The sequence below is a fragment of the Ranitomeya imitator genome, chromosome 7 (genome assembly GCF_032444005.1).
Source record: "Ranitomeya imitator isolate aRanImi1 chromosome 7, aRanImi1.pri, whole genome shotgun sequence".
In the NCBI taxonomy this organism is placed as follows: Eukaryota; Metazoa; Chordata; class Amphibia; order Anura; family Dendrobatidae; genus Ranitomeya; species Ranitomeya imitator.
Genome location: NC_091288.1, coordinates 181395268 through 181411240, shown reverse-complemented (window position 1 = coordinate 181411240; position 15973 = coordinate 181395268). Strand labels below are relative to the sequence as shown.

Sequence of the window (15973 nt, the reverse complement as noted above, 5' to 3'; positions counted from 1 at the left end):
GTCATTTCTGATCAGCTGAAATCTTTGCCAAGAAATAGAGCGTTTTCTATAGAGCTGCACCGACTAATGTACAGAACAACTCTATATGGCAGATTATATTCATAAAATAGATCGAGTGTGATAGACCTGGGTAGCTACTGTAGCCTATTGCGGATTATGGAGGTTGTTGGGTTTGTGGGGTCCACAGTAGCAAGCACGAGGGAGAGAGCGAAAAAGCGAGAGAGAGCAAGAAAGCAAGGGAGAGAGAGAGAAAGCGAGGGAGAGAGCGAGAAAGACTGCGAGAAAGCGAGAGAGCGAGAAAGGAAGAGAGAAAGCAAGAGAGTGAAAGACAGAGTGAGCGACAGAGCAGGCAAGAGAGCGACAGCAGGCGAGAGAGAGTGAGAAAGCGAGGGAGAGAGCGAGAAAGCGAGAGAGCGCGAGAAAGCGAGGGAGAGAGCGAGAAAGACTGCGAGAAAGAGGGCGAGAAAGCAAGAGAGCGAGAAAGCAAGAGAGAAAGCGAGAGAGAAAGCAAGAGAGTGAAAGACAGAGTGAGCGACAGAGCAGGCAAGAGAGCGACACAGCAGGCAAGAGAGAGCGAGAAAGCGAGAGAGAGCGCGAGAAAGCGAGGGAGAAAGCGAGGGAGAGAGCGAGGGAGAGAGCGAGAAAGCGAAGGAGAGAGCGAGAAAGCGAGGGAGTCAAAGAGCAGGTGAGAGAGCAACAGAGAGCAGGCGAGAGTCACAGAGCAGGCGAGAGAGCGACAGAGAGCAGGCGAGAGAGCGACAGAGAGCAGGCGAGAGAGCGACAGAGAGCAGGCGAGAGAGCGACAGAGCAGGCGAGAGAGCGACAGAGCAGGCGAGAGAGCGACAGAGCAGGCGAGAGAGCGACAGAGCAGGCGAGAGAGCGACAGAGCAGGCGAGAGAGCGACAGAGCAGGCGAGAGAGCGACAGAGCAGGCGAGAGAGCGACAGAGCAGGCGAGAGAGCGACAGAGCAGGCGAGAGAGCGACAGAGCAGGCGAGAGAGCGACAGAGCAGGCGAGAGAGCGACAGAGCAGGCGAGAGAGCGACAGAGCAGGCGAGAGAGCGACAGAGCAGGCGAGAGAGCGACAGAGCAGGCGAGAGCGACAGAGCAGGCGAGAGAGAGACAGAGCAGGCGAGAGAGCGACAGAGCAGGCGAGAGAGCGACAGAGCAGGCGAGAGAGCGACAGAGCAGGCGAGAGAGGGACAGAGCAGGCGAGAGAGCGACAGAGAGAAGGGGAGAGAGCGACAGAACGAGAGAGCGACAGAACGAGAGAGAGCGACAGAACGATTGAGCGACAGAACGAGAGAGAGCGACAGAACGAGTGAGCGACAAGAGAGAGCAACAGAACGAGAGAGAGAAATTGTGTGAGCGTACGAGAGAGTAACAGCGTGAGAGAGCAAGCAAGCGGGAGACAGAACGAGAGACAAAGGTGCAGTATAGTATACAGCTGGGTGGCTGAGAAGTACAGATAGCAGCAGCATGTCAGGAGCGCTGCACGGGATCCTCAGGAGCGCGGAGTAATACGTAACATATACGGAGCGCTATGTGGGTGTCACCTCACAGCGGACACATCCCCTCCTGGACACAACTCACATGGATCAGATGGACAAGAACCGGCTCCAGATTGCAGAACAGCGCTCTCGCCTCCACATAGAAACTGAGCTGTTGTTCAAAGTCACGGCCGAAGGAGACCTGGGAATTACACAGAAGTCAGAGGCGGCCTGGTGTAACGCAATCACCGGTGACCACTCCTGCCGTAAAGAAGCCGCCATTTCTGCATCATTTAAAAAGTAAGTAAACTTTTTTTTTTCTTTTCTTTAACAATTTTCTCCAGCATGGAAAGTTATGAATCTTCGAAAATCACTTTATTACTGGATTTTTTTTATCTTCCTAACCACCGCTTTCCCGGAGTCTATTTCTCAGCCTTCAGCTGCATTTATGTGACAATATATTACTTTGGAGTACAGATGATGGCAGTGAAAGGGTCAGCTCAGCCCCGGGGTCTCACAATCTGTGGGGATAAGCTGCTCCAGGAGATTGTGGGGCTCAGCACGACACTCAGGCGCTGGCCCATCACTGCCATCATCTATCAATGCAGCTGATGGCAAGCAAATAAACTGGGGGAAAAATGAATGAAGACAAATTGTCTCATAAAGTAATTTGCAAAGTTTCATGACTTTCCATGCGGGACAAAATTATTAAAGAATGAAAGGTTAGTTACTCTAAGTAAATCTTGTAGGATGGTCTCATAAAGCTGACATATCCCCAAGGTTTCGGTGGTCCCAAGCATGACTAATTTCCCATAAGCCCCGGGCTTACTACTAGTACTATCAGAACTTGTATAGTAAGACGCAGCGCCACCTACTGACACAACGCTGAAATGCAGCATATTAAACATTTCATCTGCACCCCTGCTCTGGTGTACTTTCACTGTCTAACCATCCTACACTATCAGAGAGGATAAAATCTCTCCAGAACTAGAAAGGGGTTTTCGAGACTATAAACGCACTTGGCAAAAAAAAAAAAAAAAAATCAGTGATTTCTTCTATCTGGCATGCAAATAATAAAAAGCTATAGGAAAGCATTAGTCGCCCATGCACACGTTGGGAAGCAGGAATCTGCCTACCATTCTGATGAATCCATTAATGAGGTGAGCCAGCGTCCTCTTCTCATCCTCCAGGGTCAGAGCGCTGCGAAGAGAGAACTGTAAGTGCCATGCTTAAAGATTGCTCTCTGGTGGAAACACGATTGGGGGTCCGACCGCTATGATGGGCTCCGATCAGCAGAACAGGACACTTTTCTCCCTATAAGAAGGGAGCGGCAGTACACGTGCCGGACAGCTACTCCATTCGTTCTCTATGGGGCTGCTGAGTGCTGCGGTCCCGCGTCTGACCTGCAGCACCATTTTACCCAATCTCCAATAGGTGCAGGCTCCCTGTGAGGAGACACCCACCTATCAGCGGGTTATCACCTGTCCAACCCCTTTAATAAATAATGACATAGAATTGGGGAACCACATATAACACATATGCTTTTTATGATTGTCATAGCATTCCTGTCGCTAACAGCATAGAACGTATGAAGCAGGTGGAATATTGGGGCGCTAAGTGACTTTTTTCAGTCCATCAATCACTGTGATTGGCTGCAGCAGCCATGTGATGTCACCGCTGCGGCCATATTGACAAAGACGAGGAGAACCGGCGATGGAGCGACATATTTTAAATACCGGAAGTCTATAGATTTAAAAAAATAAATAAAGATGGACAATCCCTTTAAGTATTTTTTTATCCTAAAGAGGTTTACAATATAATAGCGATCAAGTGAAGCTCAAAACAATCTGCAATGGAAGGAAAGTCTTACTTCACAGAGTCATGCATGGTCTTACAGACATGGAGCAGAGCGTTCAGTATGACCGGATCCTTGGTCACCTCCTGCTGGTGTCTATGGACAAAAGGCAAATTGTGCAGAAATGTAAAGTACAGGAGGAAACTAAGCCGTATTCAGTACTATCATATTTCTGATTTAATTTTCCAGAGGAGGATGCATGGCCTATAAGTCTCCTCACTCTGACATGCCAACCTACTGTGTAAAATGCTTACTTGATAAAGGCCTCCATGATGCATTTGCAAACTTCCACCCTAACACTTTCTTTCTGGAACATGTCCATAAAGGGCAGAAATTTCTCCTAAAACCAAGATATTTGAGTTTTAACAAAACTTTTAATTAAAAAAAAAAAAAGGACTATAGTGTATAAGCAAATCTATATGTCTACAACGGAGGGGATAACTCACCACGGAAAAGAGGACGGAGAAGTCATGAAAATGTGCAACAACTTTGCTCATTACAGACTGGAGCTGCGAGATAAATTCATCAAAAGTAAGAAAACACCAAACAATTCAATGTTGGAGAGCAGAATACAAGCGGCGGACGGGGACCCGTTGTCAAATCCCCCCGTCTGAGTCAGCAGAGGGGAGTTCAGGATGGGCAGTCGGCCATTTACACAGAAGAAAAGAGCGCGGTCATCAGCGCTGCGGACCGTGGATATGGCGCAGGCACGTGCACCTATGGACGGGGAGAGGTCTCGGCCACCCACTAATATTACAGGTGATATTTACAGCTTAGCATTCTGACAACTGTACCAAAACCTGGAAGTACTGCACCCGACATATTATCAATCTTACCTGTGGATAGGCTTCTTCAAATGCCCGATCCGGGGTCATGTGTTTAATAACATCCGCCAGGATAGTGTTCACCTCTCTCTTCTGCAAACACATAAGGTAGAAAAACATCACAGCCCCAATGGGATCTGCCCGGTCAGGTGCCCAAAAGACTGCATGGGTTCTCACTTCACACCATGCAGTCTGACAGGTGGAGACACAACCAACGTGATGGCACTGATGTCCATAAATAATTCCTATCTGATGACATATCACTATACAACCGGTGGGGGTTCAACTTCTGGGACCCCTTATTGATCCTGAGAATTAATGGTGAGCAGCACTGATCTAGAGCTGTGGCCCTTGCACGATTTGCCCTGGCCCCTGACTATGCAGGGATCTGCAGCTCCAAGTGATATTGAGCCATGCGTCACAGAAGGTATCCGGGAGCGCCGCCGCACAGACGGTGTCCGGGAGCGCCGCCGCACAGACGGTGTCCGGGAGCGCCGCAGCACAGACGGTGTCCGGGAGCGCCGCAGCACAGACGGTGTCCGGGAGCGCCGCAGCACAGACGGTGTCCGGGAGCGCAGCAGCACAGACGGTGTCCGGGAGCGCAGCAGCACAGACGGTGTCCGGGAGCGCAGCAGCACAGACGGTGTCCGGGAGCGCAGCAGCACAGACGGTGTCCGGGAGCGCAGCAGCACAGACGGTGTCCGGGAGCACAGCAGCACAGACGGAGTCCGGGAGCGCAGCAGCACAGACGGTGTCCGGGAGCGCAGCAGCACAGACGGTGTCCGGGAGCGCAGCAGCACAGACGGTGTCCGGGAGCGCAGCAGCACAGACGGTGTCCGGGAGGGCCGCCGCACAGACGGTGTCCGGGAGGGCAGCCGCACAGACGGTGTCCGGGAGGGCAGCTGCACAGACGGTGCCCGGGAGGGCAGCTGCACAGACGGTGCCCGGGAGCGCAGCAGCACAGACGGTGCCCGGGAGCGCAGCAGCACAGACGGTGTCCGGGAGCGCAGCAGCACAGACGGTGTCCGGGAGCGCCGCTGCACAGACGGTGTCTGGGAGCGCCTCTGCACAGACTGTGTCCGTGAGGGCCGTGGTCAGTCCGTGCATTAGCAGTCTGATCTCGGACCGGTTTGCACAGACGTCTGAATTCGCCTATACTAAGATAGGACCACCCCGGACCTTTCTAATTCTCCTATAATCACTCACCGTAAAATGCCGGCAGGTGTATTCCACCCAGACCTCTGCACAGTTAATGTAATCCTGCAAAAAAAAAAAAAAACAACAAAAAAATGAAATTAAACTTTATACCGTCCAGAAAAAAATATACCAGAATCTTGATCCGTACAGCCATGACTCGCTAACACCCTACTACATCAGCGCAAAGAGGGCTTTCCCGTTTGTGGGGTCACCTCGATGACTTTTCATGGTATCATCACTATTTCTCGGACATAAAGAGGTGATGGTCTTCAGGTGGATGGGGAAAAAATACTTGTCCCTCGCCTAATGGAAACACTGGTAAAGGCATTAACACCTTATAGGGGTTGTCCGCAGAAGCTCTCCAAGGTCTGGGGGGCTTCATGTACTTCCCCTCTACACCCTTGTACAGCAGGAGGATTATCCCGGAGACGGTAACTTCCTAGATGCCAATTAAAAGGCAACACGTCGCAAATTAAATTTATGCCTATAAAAGTAAATCAGACTTTTAAATGTCCCCCAAAAATGAATGGGGACCGTTCACATGGCAGAAAAATACTAATAACTGCTGTACATGGAGCAGGCGCCCCACTAGTGCAGAGCCCGTGGATTCTGTGCCGCAGGAATCAAATACCTGGGGGACTTTCAGCTTAGTGATCACTTTCCACGCTTCGTTTAAAATCTGCAGTCTGTCATTCTCCGGAGGGTCGGCCAGAGCCACGTTCAATCCCAAGGAGCGGAAAAGAAGATGCTGGAACACAGAAACTCTGCTCATTACTTATTAATCCAGGTCCACAGAGACACATGAATCAGAAAGAGATCAAAGGCACAATGCAGAACCAACTGCACTAAAAATCCTTATCTGCAAAGGGCAGGTACAGCTGGCCTTAAAGGGAACCTGGCATCAGCAAAAAGGAGTCCCCTACCTAAAGGCATGTTTGCAAAGGCCCTTTAATGCCTATTAAAGGCATACCACACTTATAGCATTTAGTTTGGAAACTGTTGAGAAATTCATCTCTAAAGCTGAATCCAGAGGGAGCACCCTGCACTTCCAGCAGCCATGTCTATCTCCATATGCCCCGCCCATCACCGGCCTTCAGTCTTTGATTGACAGGTCACCCTTCTAGCTTACCCTGCCTGATATTCTGAATTACTGGGTAGAAAGGCAAAATGAGCAACTGTAAGTGCACAGGGCTATAGAATATGATGATTGCAATACATTAAGAGAAGAAAAGCTTTGATGGGAGGAGGAGGAGGAGGAGGAGAAGGGGGAGGAGGAAGAGGGAAAGGATGAAGACGGAAAGGAAAAAGAGGGAAAGGAGGAAGAGGAGGAGAAGGAAGAAGAAGAAGAGGAGAAGGAAGAAGAAGAGGAGAAAGAAGAGAAGCAGGAAGAGGAGGAGGAAGAGGGAAAGGAGGAAGAGGATGAGGAGGAAGAGAGAGAGGTGGAGGAGGATGAGGAGGAAGAGGATGAGGAGGAAGAAAATGAGGAGGAAGAGGGGGAGAAGGAGGAAGAGGAGGAGAAGGAAGAAGAGGAGGATGATGAGGAGGAAGAGAGAGGAGGAAGAGGGAGGAAGAGGAAAAGGAGGAAGAGGGAAAGGAGGAAGAGGGAAAGGAGGAAGAGGGAAAGGAGAAAGAGGAAAAGGAGGAAGAGGAAAAGGAGGAAGAGGGAAAGGAGGAAGAGGGAAAGGAGGAAGAGGGAAAGGAGGAAGAGGAGGAGAAAAAAGAGAAGCAGGAAGAGGGAAAGGAGGAAGAGAGAGAGGTGGAGGAGGATGAGGAGGAAGAAAATGAGGAGGAAGAGGAGAAGGAAGAGGAGGAGGAAGATAAGGAGGAAGAGGAGGAGGATGAGGAAGAGGGAGGATGAGGAGGAGGAAGAGGATGAGGAGGAGGAAGAGAAGGAGGAGGAAAAGGAGGAAGAGAGAGGAAGAGAAGGAGGAGGAAAAGGAGGAAGAGGGAAAGGAGGAAGAGGGAAAGGAGGAAGAGGGAAAGGAGGAAGAGGGAAAGGAGGAAGAGGGAAAGGAGGAAGAGGGAAAGGAGGAAGAGGGAAAGAAGGAAGAGGGAAAGGAGGAAGAGGGAAAGGAGGAAGAAAGAGGTGGAGGAGGAAAAGGATGACGAGGAAGAGACAGAAGAGGAGGAGAAGGAAGAAGAGGATGAGAAGGAGGACGAGGAGGAAGAGGGAAAGGAGGAAGAGGATGAGGAGGAAGAGAGAGAGGTGGAGGAGGATGAGGATGAAGAGGATGAGGAAGAGGATGAGGAAGAGGATGAGGAAGAGGAGGAGGAAGAGGTAAAGGAGGAAGAGAGAGAGGTGAAGGAGGAGGAGGAAGAGGGGGATTTCTTTAATGAGAGCCGTATGCCTTTTCCTGAAATGAGCAGCTCCTGGCAATGACAGTAATCAGACAGAATAATATTAGACAGGATTTTTATGAATTAATATTGGAAGGGATACATCAGAAATGAGGCAGAAATATAAATATTGGGGCCCGTTTCTTGGGTTGCACATTAATATTCAGGAAGGAACCTGGAACTTTTTGAGTTAACCGAATCTGTGAAATGTTGGCAGCAGAACACGCCTGAGGTCATTCACCTAAATAACTGGCTGATATACAGAAATCTGCAGTTCTGCGAGCCATAATTACCTTGGGGAAGCCGGCCTCGTCACATTCCTTAATCATTGCAATGAAGTCCATTGATCTGGCAGCGATAAACTCTGCTCTGAAAGCCGACATCACTGAATTTAGAAGGAGAGCGCTGAGGAGAAAAAACAGAGACTGCAAATCCACACAAGTAAAAGGAGAAAGTCTGGGACCGTTTTGCCTTAAAGGGGTTTTCCACTTTCAGGAACGCGAACTCCAAATGCCATATAAAATGCCTAAAATAATAAAAAGCGGGCACTTACCCGCTCTGGGTGCAGCATCGGATCCCTGCCGCTCGACGTCAGCAGCGAGGACATCACATCGACAGCACGGATCACCGCCCCAGCCGATCCCTGAGGTCCGAGGCTTGGACGGTCTATCCCAGTGCAGCCGCTGAGCTCAGCGATTTGCTGCAGAGGTGATGCGTGCTGTCAATGTGATGTCATCGCTGCAGCCAAAAAACAAAGAGCTGCGAGGAGGCTGTGGAGGGCGAGTACCTGCTGCGTTTGGTACTTTAGGCTTTTTCCATAGTTTGGTGTCCACTATCCTGATAGTGGACCGTCCCTTTTAGACTTACATGTTGATGGCCAAGTCTTAAGATACATCATTAATATTAGACTGGTGGGGATGTGCGATCAGCTCTTTTTCTTATATATTATGCTCTGGAGGTGGCCGGACGTACACCGTGTGCAGAGGTGGACATCACGGATCTGTATGCTGTGTAGTGGCTGTTCCCGGTACTGCGGCTCAGATCGCATTCACTTCAATAGGAGCTGAGCTGCAGTACCTGATAACGGCCACTACATGGTGTATAAATAGGGAAAATTTGGGAATGCAGCAAATACGCCTCCTTAATATAGATTGGTACACACCCCGTGAAGAACTGAGAAATTACAAAAAAAGAATGCAGAAGAGGAATGGGACTTTGTCACTTACTTGTTTCCTAATTTTTTGCAGCGCTCCATCATTTCTGTCAGTAGGGACTGTCGAGTGATTGACAAGGATATTAAATTAGTGAGATGTGATCAGGGGAGATCAGAAATTACAATAAAGCAAGAAAAAGCAACGCAAATGGGGAAAATTGATCCATTCCATAAATTTATTTACACCCACAAGTTTGGAAGTTATCCCCCACCGCTCCATTCATTCTTATTAGGACCACCGGAGATAGTCGAGGCTGCAGAGATCAGCACTCCTATTAGAATGAATGGAGCAGCAGTGACTGACCACCGCTCCATTCATTCTTATTAGGACCACCGGAGATAGTCGAGGCTGCAGAGATCAGCACTCCTATTAGAATGAATGGAGCAGCAGTAATTGACCACCGCACCATTCATTCTTATTAGTACCACCGGAGATAGTGGAGGCTGCAGAGATCAGCACTCCTATTAGAATGAACGGAGCAGCAGTGACTGACCACCGCTCCATTCTTATTGGGACCACCGGAGATAGTGGAGGCTGCAGAGATCAGCACTCCTATTAGAATGAACGGAGCAGCAGTGACTGACCACCGCTCCATTCATTCTTATTAGGACCACCGGAGATAGTCGAGGCTGCAGAGATCAGCACTCCTATTAGAATGAATGGAGCCGCAGTGATTGACCACCGCTCCATTCATTCTTATTAGGACCACCGGAGATAGAGGAGGCTGCAGAGATCATTACTCCTATCAGAATGAATGGAGCCGCAGTGATTGACCACCGCTCCATTCATTCTTATTAGGACCACCGGAGACAGTCGAGGCTGCAGAGATCAGCACTCCTATCAGAATGAATGGAGCAGCAGTGACTGACCACCGCTCCATTCTTATTGGGACCACCGGAGATAGTCGAGGCTGCAGAGATCAGCACTCCTATCAGAATGAATGGAGCAGCAGTGACTGACCACCGCTCCATTCATTCTTATTAGGACCACCGGAGATAGTCGAGGCTGCAGAGATCAGCACTCCTATCAGAATGAATGGAGCAGCAGTAATTGACCACCGCTCCATTCATTCTTATTAGGACCACCGGAGATAGTCGAGGCTGCAGAGATCAGCACTCCTATTAGAATGAATGGAGCCGCAGTGATTGACCACCGCTCCATTCATTCTTATTAGGACCACCGGAGATAGTCGAGGCTGCAGAGATCAGCACTCCTATTAGAATGAACGGAGCAGCAGTGACTGACCACCGCTCCATTCATTCTTATTAGGACCACCGGAGGTAGTCGAGGCTGCAGAGATCAGCACTCCTATTAGAATGAACGGAGCAGCAGTGACTGACCACCGCTCCATTCATTCTTATTAGGACCACCGGAGGTAGTCGAGGCTGCAGAGATCAGCACTCCTATTAGAATGAACGGAGCAGCAGTGACTGACCACCGCTCCATTCATTCTTATTAGGACCACCGGAGGTAGTCGAGGCTGCAGAGATCAGCACTCCTATTAGAATGAACGGAGCAGCAGTGATTGACCACCGCTCCATTCATTCTTATTAGGACCACCGGAGATAGTCGAGGCTGCAGAGATCAGCACTCCTATTAGAATGAACGGAGCAGCAGTGACTGACCACCGCTCCATTCATTCTTATTAGGACCACCGGAGACAGTCGAGGCTGCAGAGATCAGCACTCCTATTAGAATGAACGGAGCAGCAGTGATTGACCACCGCTCCATTCATTCTTATTAGGACCACTGGAGACAGTCGAGGCTGCAGAGATCAGCACTCCTATTAGAATGAATGGAGCCGCAGTGATTGACCACCGCTCCATTCATTCTTATTAGGACCACCGGAGATAGTCGAGGCTGCAGAGATCAGCACTCCTATTAGAATGAACGGAGCAGCAGTGATTGACCACCGCTCCATTCATTCTTATTAGGACCACCGGAGATAGTCGAGGCTGCAGAGATCAGCACTCCTATCAGAATGAATGGAGCAGCAGTGACTGACCACCGCTCCATTCATTCTTATTAGGACCACCGGAGATAGGAGTGCTGATCTCTGCAGCCTCCTCTATCAGAAGGAATGGAGCCGCAGTGACTGACCACCGCTCCATTCATTCTTATTAGGACCACCGGAGGTAGTCGAGGCTGCAGAGATCAGCACTCCTATTAGAATGAACGGAGCAGCAGTGACTGACCACCGCTCCATTCATTCTTATTAGGACCACCGGAGATAGTCGAGGCTGCAGAGATCAGCACTCCTATTAGAATGAACGGAGCAGCAGTGACTGACCACCGCTCCATTCATTCTTATTAGGACCACCGGAGGTAGTCGAGGCTGCAGAGATCAGCACTCCTATTAGAATGAACGGAGCAGCAGTGACTGACCACCGCTCCATTCATTCTTATTAGGACCACCGGAGGTAGTCGAGGCTGCAGAGATCAGCACTCCTATTAGAATGAACGGAGCAGCAGTGACTGACCACCGCTCCATTCATTCTTATTAGGACCACCGGAGATAGTCGAGGCTGCAGAGATCAGCACTCCTATTAGAATGAACGGAGCAGCAGTGACTGACCACCGCTCCATTCATTCTTATTAGGACCACCGGAGGTAGTCGAGGCTGCAGAGATCAGCACTCCTATTAGAATGAACGGAGCAGCAGTGACTGACCACCGCTCCATTCATTCTTATTAGGACCACCGGAGGTAGTCGAGGCTGCAGAGATCAGCACTCCTATTAGAATGAACGGAGCAGCAGTGATTGACCACCGCTCCATTCATTCTTATTAGGACCACCGGAGATAGTCGAGGCTGCAGAGATCAGCACTCCTATTAGAATGAACGGAGCAGCAGTGACTGACCACCGCTCCATTCATTCTTATTAGGACCACCGGAGACAGTCGAGGCTGCAGAGATCAGCACTCCTATTAGAATGAATGGAGCAGCAGTGATTGACCACCGCTCCATTCATTCTTATTAGGACCACCGGAGATAGTCGAGGCTGCAGAGATCAGCACTCCTATTAGAATGAACGGAGCAGCAGTGACTGACCACCGCTCCATTCATTCTTATTAGGACCACCGGAGATAGTCGAGGCTGCAGAGATCAGCACTCCTATTAGAATGAACGGAGCAGCAGTGACTGACCACCGCTCCATTCATTCTTATTAGGACCACTGGAGACAGTCGAGGCTGCAGAGATCAGCACTCCTATTAGAATGAATGGAGCAGCAGTGATTGACCACCGCTCCATTCATTCTTATTAGGACCACCGGAGACAGTCGAGGCTGCAGAGATCAGCACTCCTATTAGAATGAATGGAGCCGCAGTGATTGACCACCGCTCCATTCATTCTTATTAGGACCACCGGAGATAGTCGAGGCTGCAGAGATCAGCACTCCTATTAGAATGAATGGAGCAGCAGTGACTGACCACCGCTCCATTCATTCTTATTAGGACCACCGGAGATAGTCGAGGCTGCAGAGATCAGCACTCCTATTAGAATGAATGGAGCCGCAGTGATTGACCACCGCTCCATTCATTCTTATTAGGACCACCGGAGACAGTCGAGGCTGCAGAGATCAGCACTCCTATTAGAATGAATGGAGCCGCAGTGATTGACCACCGCTCCATTCATTCTTATTAGGACCACCGGAGATAGTCGAGGCTGCAGAGATCAGCACTCCTATTAGAATGAATGGAGCCGCAGTGATTGACCACCGCTCCATTCATTCTTATTAGGACCACCGGAGATAGAGGAGGCTGCAGAGATCAGCACTCCTATCAGAATGAATGGAGCAGCAGTGACTGACCACCGCTCCATTCATTCTTATTAGGACCACCGGAGATAGAGGAGGCTGCAGAGATCAGCACTCCTATCAGAATGAATGGAGCCGCAGTGACTGACCACCGCTCCATTCATTCTTATTAGGACCACCGGAGACAGTCGAGGCTGCAGAGATCAGCACTCCTATTAGAATGAATGGAGCCGCAGTGATTGACCACCGCTCCATTCATTCTTATTAGGACCACCGGAGGTAGTCGAGGCTGCAGAGATCAGCGCTCCTATTAGAATGAACGGAGCAGCAGTGATTGACCACCGCTCCATTCATTCTTATTAGGACCACCGGAGATAGTCGAGGCTGCAGAGATCAGCACTCCTATTAGAATGAATGGAGCAGCAGTGACTGACCACCGCTCCATTCATTCTTATTGGGACCACCGGAGACAGTCGAGGCTGCAGAGATCAGCACTCCTATCAGAATGAATGGAGCCGCAGTGATTGACCACCGCTCCATTCATTCTTATTAGGACCACCGGAGGTAGTCGAGGCTGCAGAGATCAGCACTCCTATCAGAATGAATGGAGCAGCAGTGCGCATGATGACCACCGATTCATTCCCATGGGGCTTCCCCTGGTTCTCGGGATCAGTGGGGGTCCTAGCGGCCGGACCCCAGCAATCGCACAGATTCAATATAATAAACGTGGCACTCACATCGGGCGCTCGATACGCGATGCAGCGTAACATCCAGTCTATGGCCGGAGAATACAGGGTGAGGTAGATGGGAATCTCCACCGCTTGCACCGCCAGCTGGTTCTGCACGGTGTCGCTGTGAATCTGGACAGATCACTACATTATTAGTGCGGTTTCGAGTTTGTGCCATAGACACGCCGAGTATAACATAAAATATCTTACTTGTTTAAAAGTCAGCAAGAAATCAAAAAAGTTCTGGTTGAGATTCTCCTTGATGTGCGGAGCGACTTCCATGCCAACCTATAACACGGCAGCACACGGCATCAGCGACTGCTAATAATGGCGGTATGCCTGGACATTACAGCATCCTTACCCTACAGAGATACGCCCGGGCGTACACCGACACCAGCGGGTCCCCAATGCCTTTAATCATGGAGGTCAGCCGGGGCAGAGACTCCGATATCCCACTGTAATAGAGAAACACCATAAAACTCCATCTTTGGAGACAATTTACTTTTCTGGCTTAAATTCTTAGAGAGTTTAATCTAAAGTCATTTTTACAAATTGGTTTCTTTCAAAATGTTGCATTGATTCCCTTCTATAGCTTCTGTGCTGTAGAATGAGTAAACTGAGAATCCATAAGTAAGCTCGTCCTGAGATTTGTAACTTTTTAGTTCAGAGCTCCTCTTAGCTGATATATGACCACAGACCACATCAAAGTTGAAGGTGAGGCAAACCAAGAGCCTGTGATAACCAAATAGAGCAAAGTTCTTAATGGAGCCCAGTAGCAAAATTGATTTTTCTTTAAGCCCAAAATATATGTATTTCAGTAAAAAGAAATTATCTATACAAACACTATATATATCAATTGTGCTATTAGCTCCATTTGGTTATTACAGGTTCTTAATTTCCCTCACCTTCAACTTTGATGTGGTCATATATCAGCTAAGAGGAGCTTCGAAAAAAGAGTTACAGATCTCAGGACGAGCTTACTAATGGATTCTCAGTTTACTCATTCTACAGTCAACAATAGACAGCAATATATACTACACACTCACATACACATACATGAATAACCCCTTTAATATCTGGGCACCAATGCCAGTTTTTGCCCCAACCAGCTCCAATTACCATACATTGCATGGATGAGATCGGTGGGTGTCGAAGTCGTCGGTCCCACCCCAAATTTCTGGAAATATGTCGTCAATGTTTATCCCTCACAAAACAGCACATGCTCAGAAAATCCTGATTCTAATAAACTTACTTTTTAGAGAGAAATTTGTCACATTTCAGAATGGCCGCTTCTACGTAGCTGGACGAGAGGTGGGTTAAGGAGAAACTAATTAGGACACAGATGTACAATTATTAGACTGGGTTCACTTCGGCATTAAAGGTCTCATTTTGGTGCCTGTTCTATATTTTGGTACATTTAACCAAAAAAAAAACAACTCAAAAAACACAGTGTTAGATGGCTGACAGCTTGGAAGAACCCTATGGAGTCAATAGAGTTCGTCGGGTGCGGTGTCCGTCATTGCAAACTAATGTCAAAATGTTTAAATAAATAGTATTATTTTTAAAGTGGTTGCCCAATGTTCCCATCATGAGGAGCGCACTGCTCCCCCTACTTCCTGTCTTGCTGGTGACGGTGCGCTCCTTATGGCTGACAGCTGGGGCTGCACCATGGCTGAGCCGCTCCCGTGCTGATAGCAGAGACAACTGTGCTTCTGCAGCATCCGAGGAGCGCAGGGACACTGAGGATGGTCGGATACAGCGATCCTGCTCATTTCAGGGCAGTGCTTACAGGCACTGAATGGGTGGTGAAAAACCACTGAAAATCCGCAGCAAAACAGCACGTATCAGGTTTTGCTGCTTTTTTTGTACCGAAACCAAATTCTATAGAATAGAATATTTTTCTTTAAGCTTGGTGGGAAAATAGAGAAAGGGAGTTCCAGGTCATATTGTGCTGGCAGAATACTTTTGAAAAGGAATAGTGTATGTTAAGTTACCTAGCAGGAGTATCGGGACAGTTTCCGGACATATTAGACTTGCATGTACATTAAAAGAGTCCAAACCCAAAGATCAAACAGGACATGGCCTGCACCACACTACGGTTTGCAGCATCTGTTCCTAGTGTTTCGGTATTAACTAGCACACGAGGTTTGCGGGCTTTTTTCTTAATAAAAGATACAATCTAGGAACAAGTTCCCGAATGGACGCAATCTTGAAAAACCAATTCAGACACGTCTCCTTGGCGGTGTCGTTCACATTATCCGGGGTAAAATTTGCTGCAAATATTACAAAAAGAAGTCAAGAGCGGACCATAAAAAAATAGCAAAATGTATAAAATACTTCTGCGAAAACAATTAAAATAATTTAAAGCCTAAGTATCTACAGATAAGGTTTCTATACATTTGCACCGTAATGAAGATTCAGAACATAGTACTTTGTGATGATGCTCTTACACCTTAGTCGGCTGTCGATCACGCAGGTCTGAAAGTCAGCTTCCTCTCCAAACCCCAGTTAGGGCGAGCATGAATGTATTTTCATTGGGAAGAGGGAGTAAGACGCTGACGGACTCCTCTAGAG

At 48.8% G+C, this 15973-nt stretch overlaps 1 protein-coding gene across 2 annotated transcripts in view; it reads right to left on the bottom strand.

Moving 5' to 3' along the window:
• The window catches only part of VPS35L (VPS35 endosomal protein sorting factor like), an 84554-nt gene that overhangs the window by 44179 nt on the left and 24402 nt on the right, over positions 1-15973 (bottom strand). For both annotated transcript variants that reach the window (XM_069734155.1, XM_069734154.1), the window contains exons 10-24: positions 15576-15672; positions 14652-14699; positions 13761-13854; positions 13610-13687; positions 13409-13531; positions 8928-8974; positions 7995-8106; positions 5996-6112; positions 5374-5427; positions 4180-4260; positions 3790-3852; positions 3598-3683; positions 3359-3439; positions 2625-2688; positions 1592-1690 (exon numbers count right to left, since the gene is read on the bottom strand). In XM_069734155.1, coding sequence (XP_069590256.1) covers positions 1592-1690; positions 2625-2688; positions 3359-3439; positions 3598-3683; positions 3790-3852; positions 4180-4260; positions 5374-5427; positions 5996-6112; positions 7995-8106; positions 8928-8974; positions 13409-13531; positions 13610-13687; positions 13761-13854; positions 14652-14699; positions 15576-15672 — 1244 coding nt within the window. The remainder of the gene's footprint in view (positions 1-1591; positions 1691-2624; positions 2689-3358; positions 3440-3597; positions 3684-3789; positions 3853-4179; positions 4261-5373; positions 5428-5995; positions 6113-7994; positions 8107-8927; positions 8975-13408; positions 13532-13609; positions 13688-13760; positions 13855-14651; positions 14700-15575; positions 15673-15973) is intronic.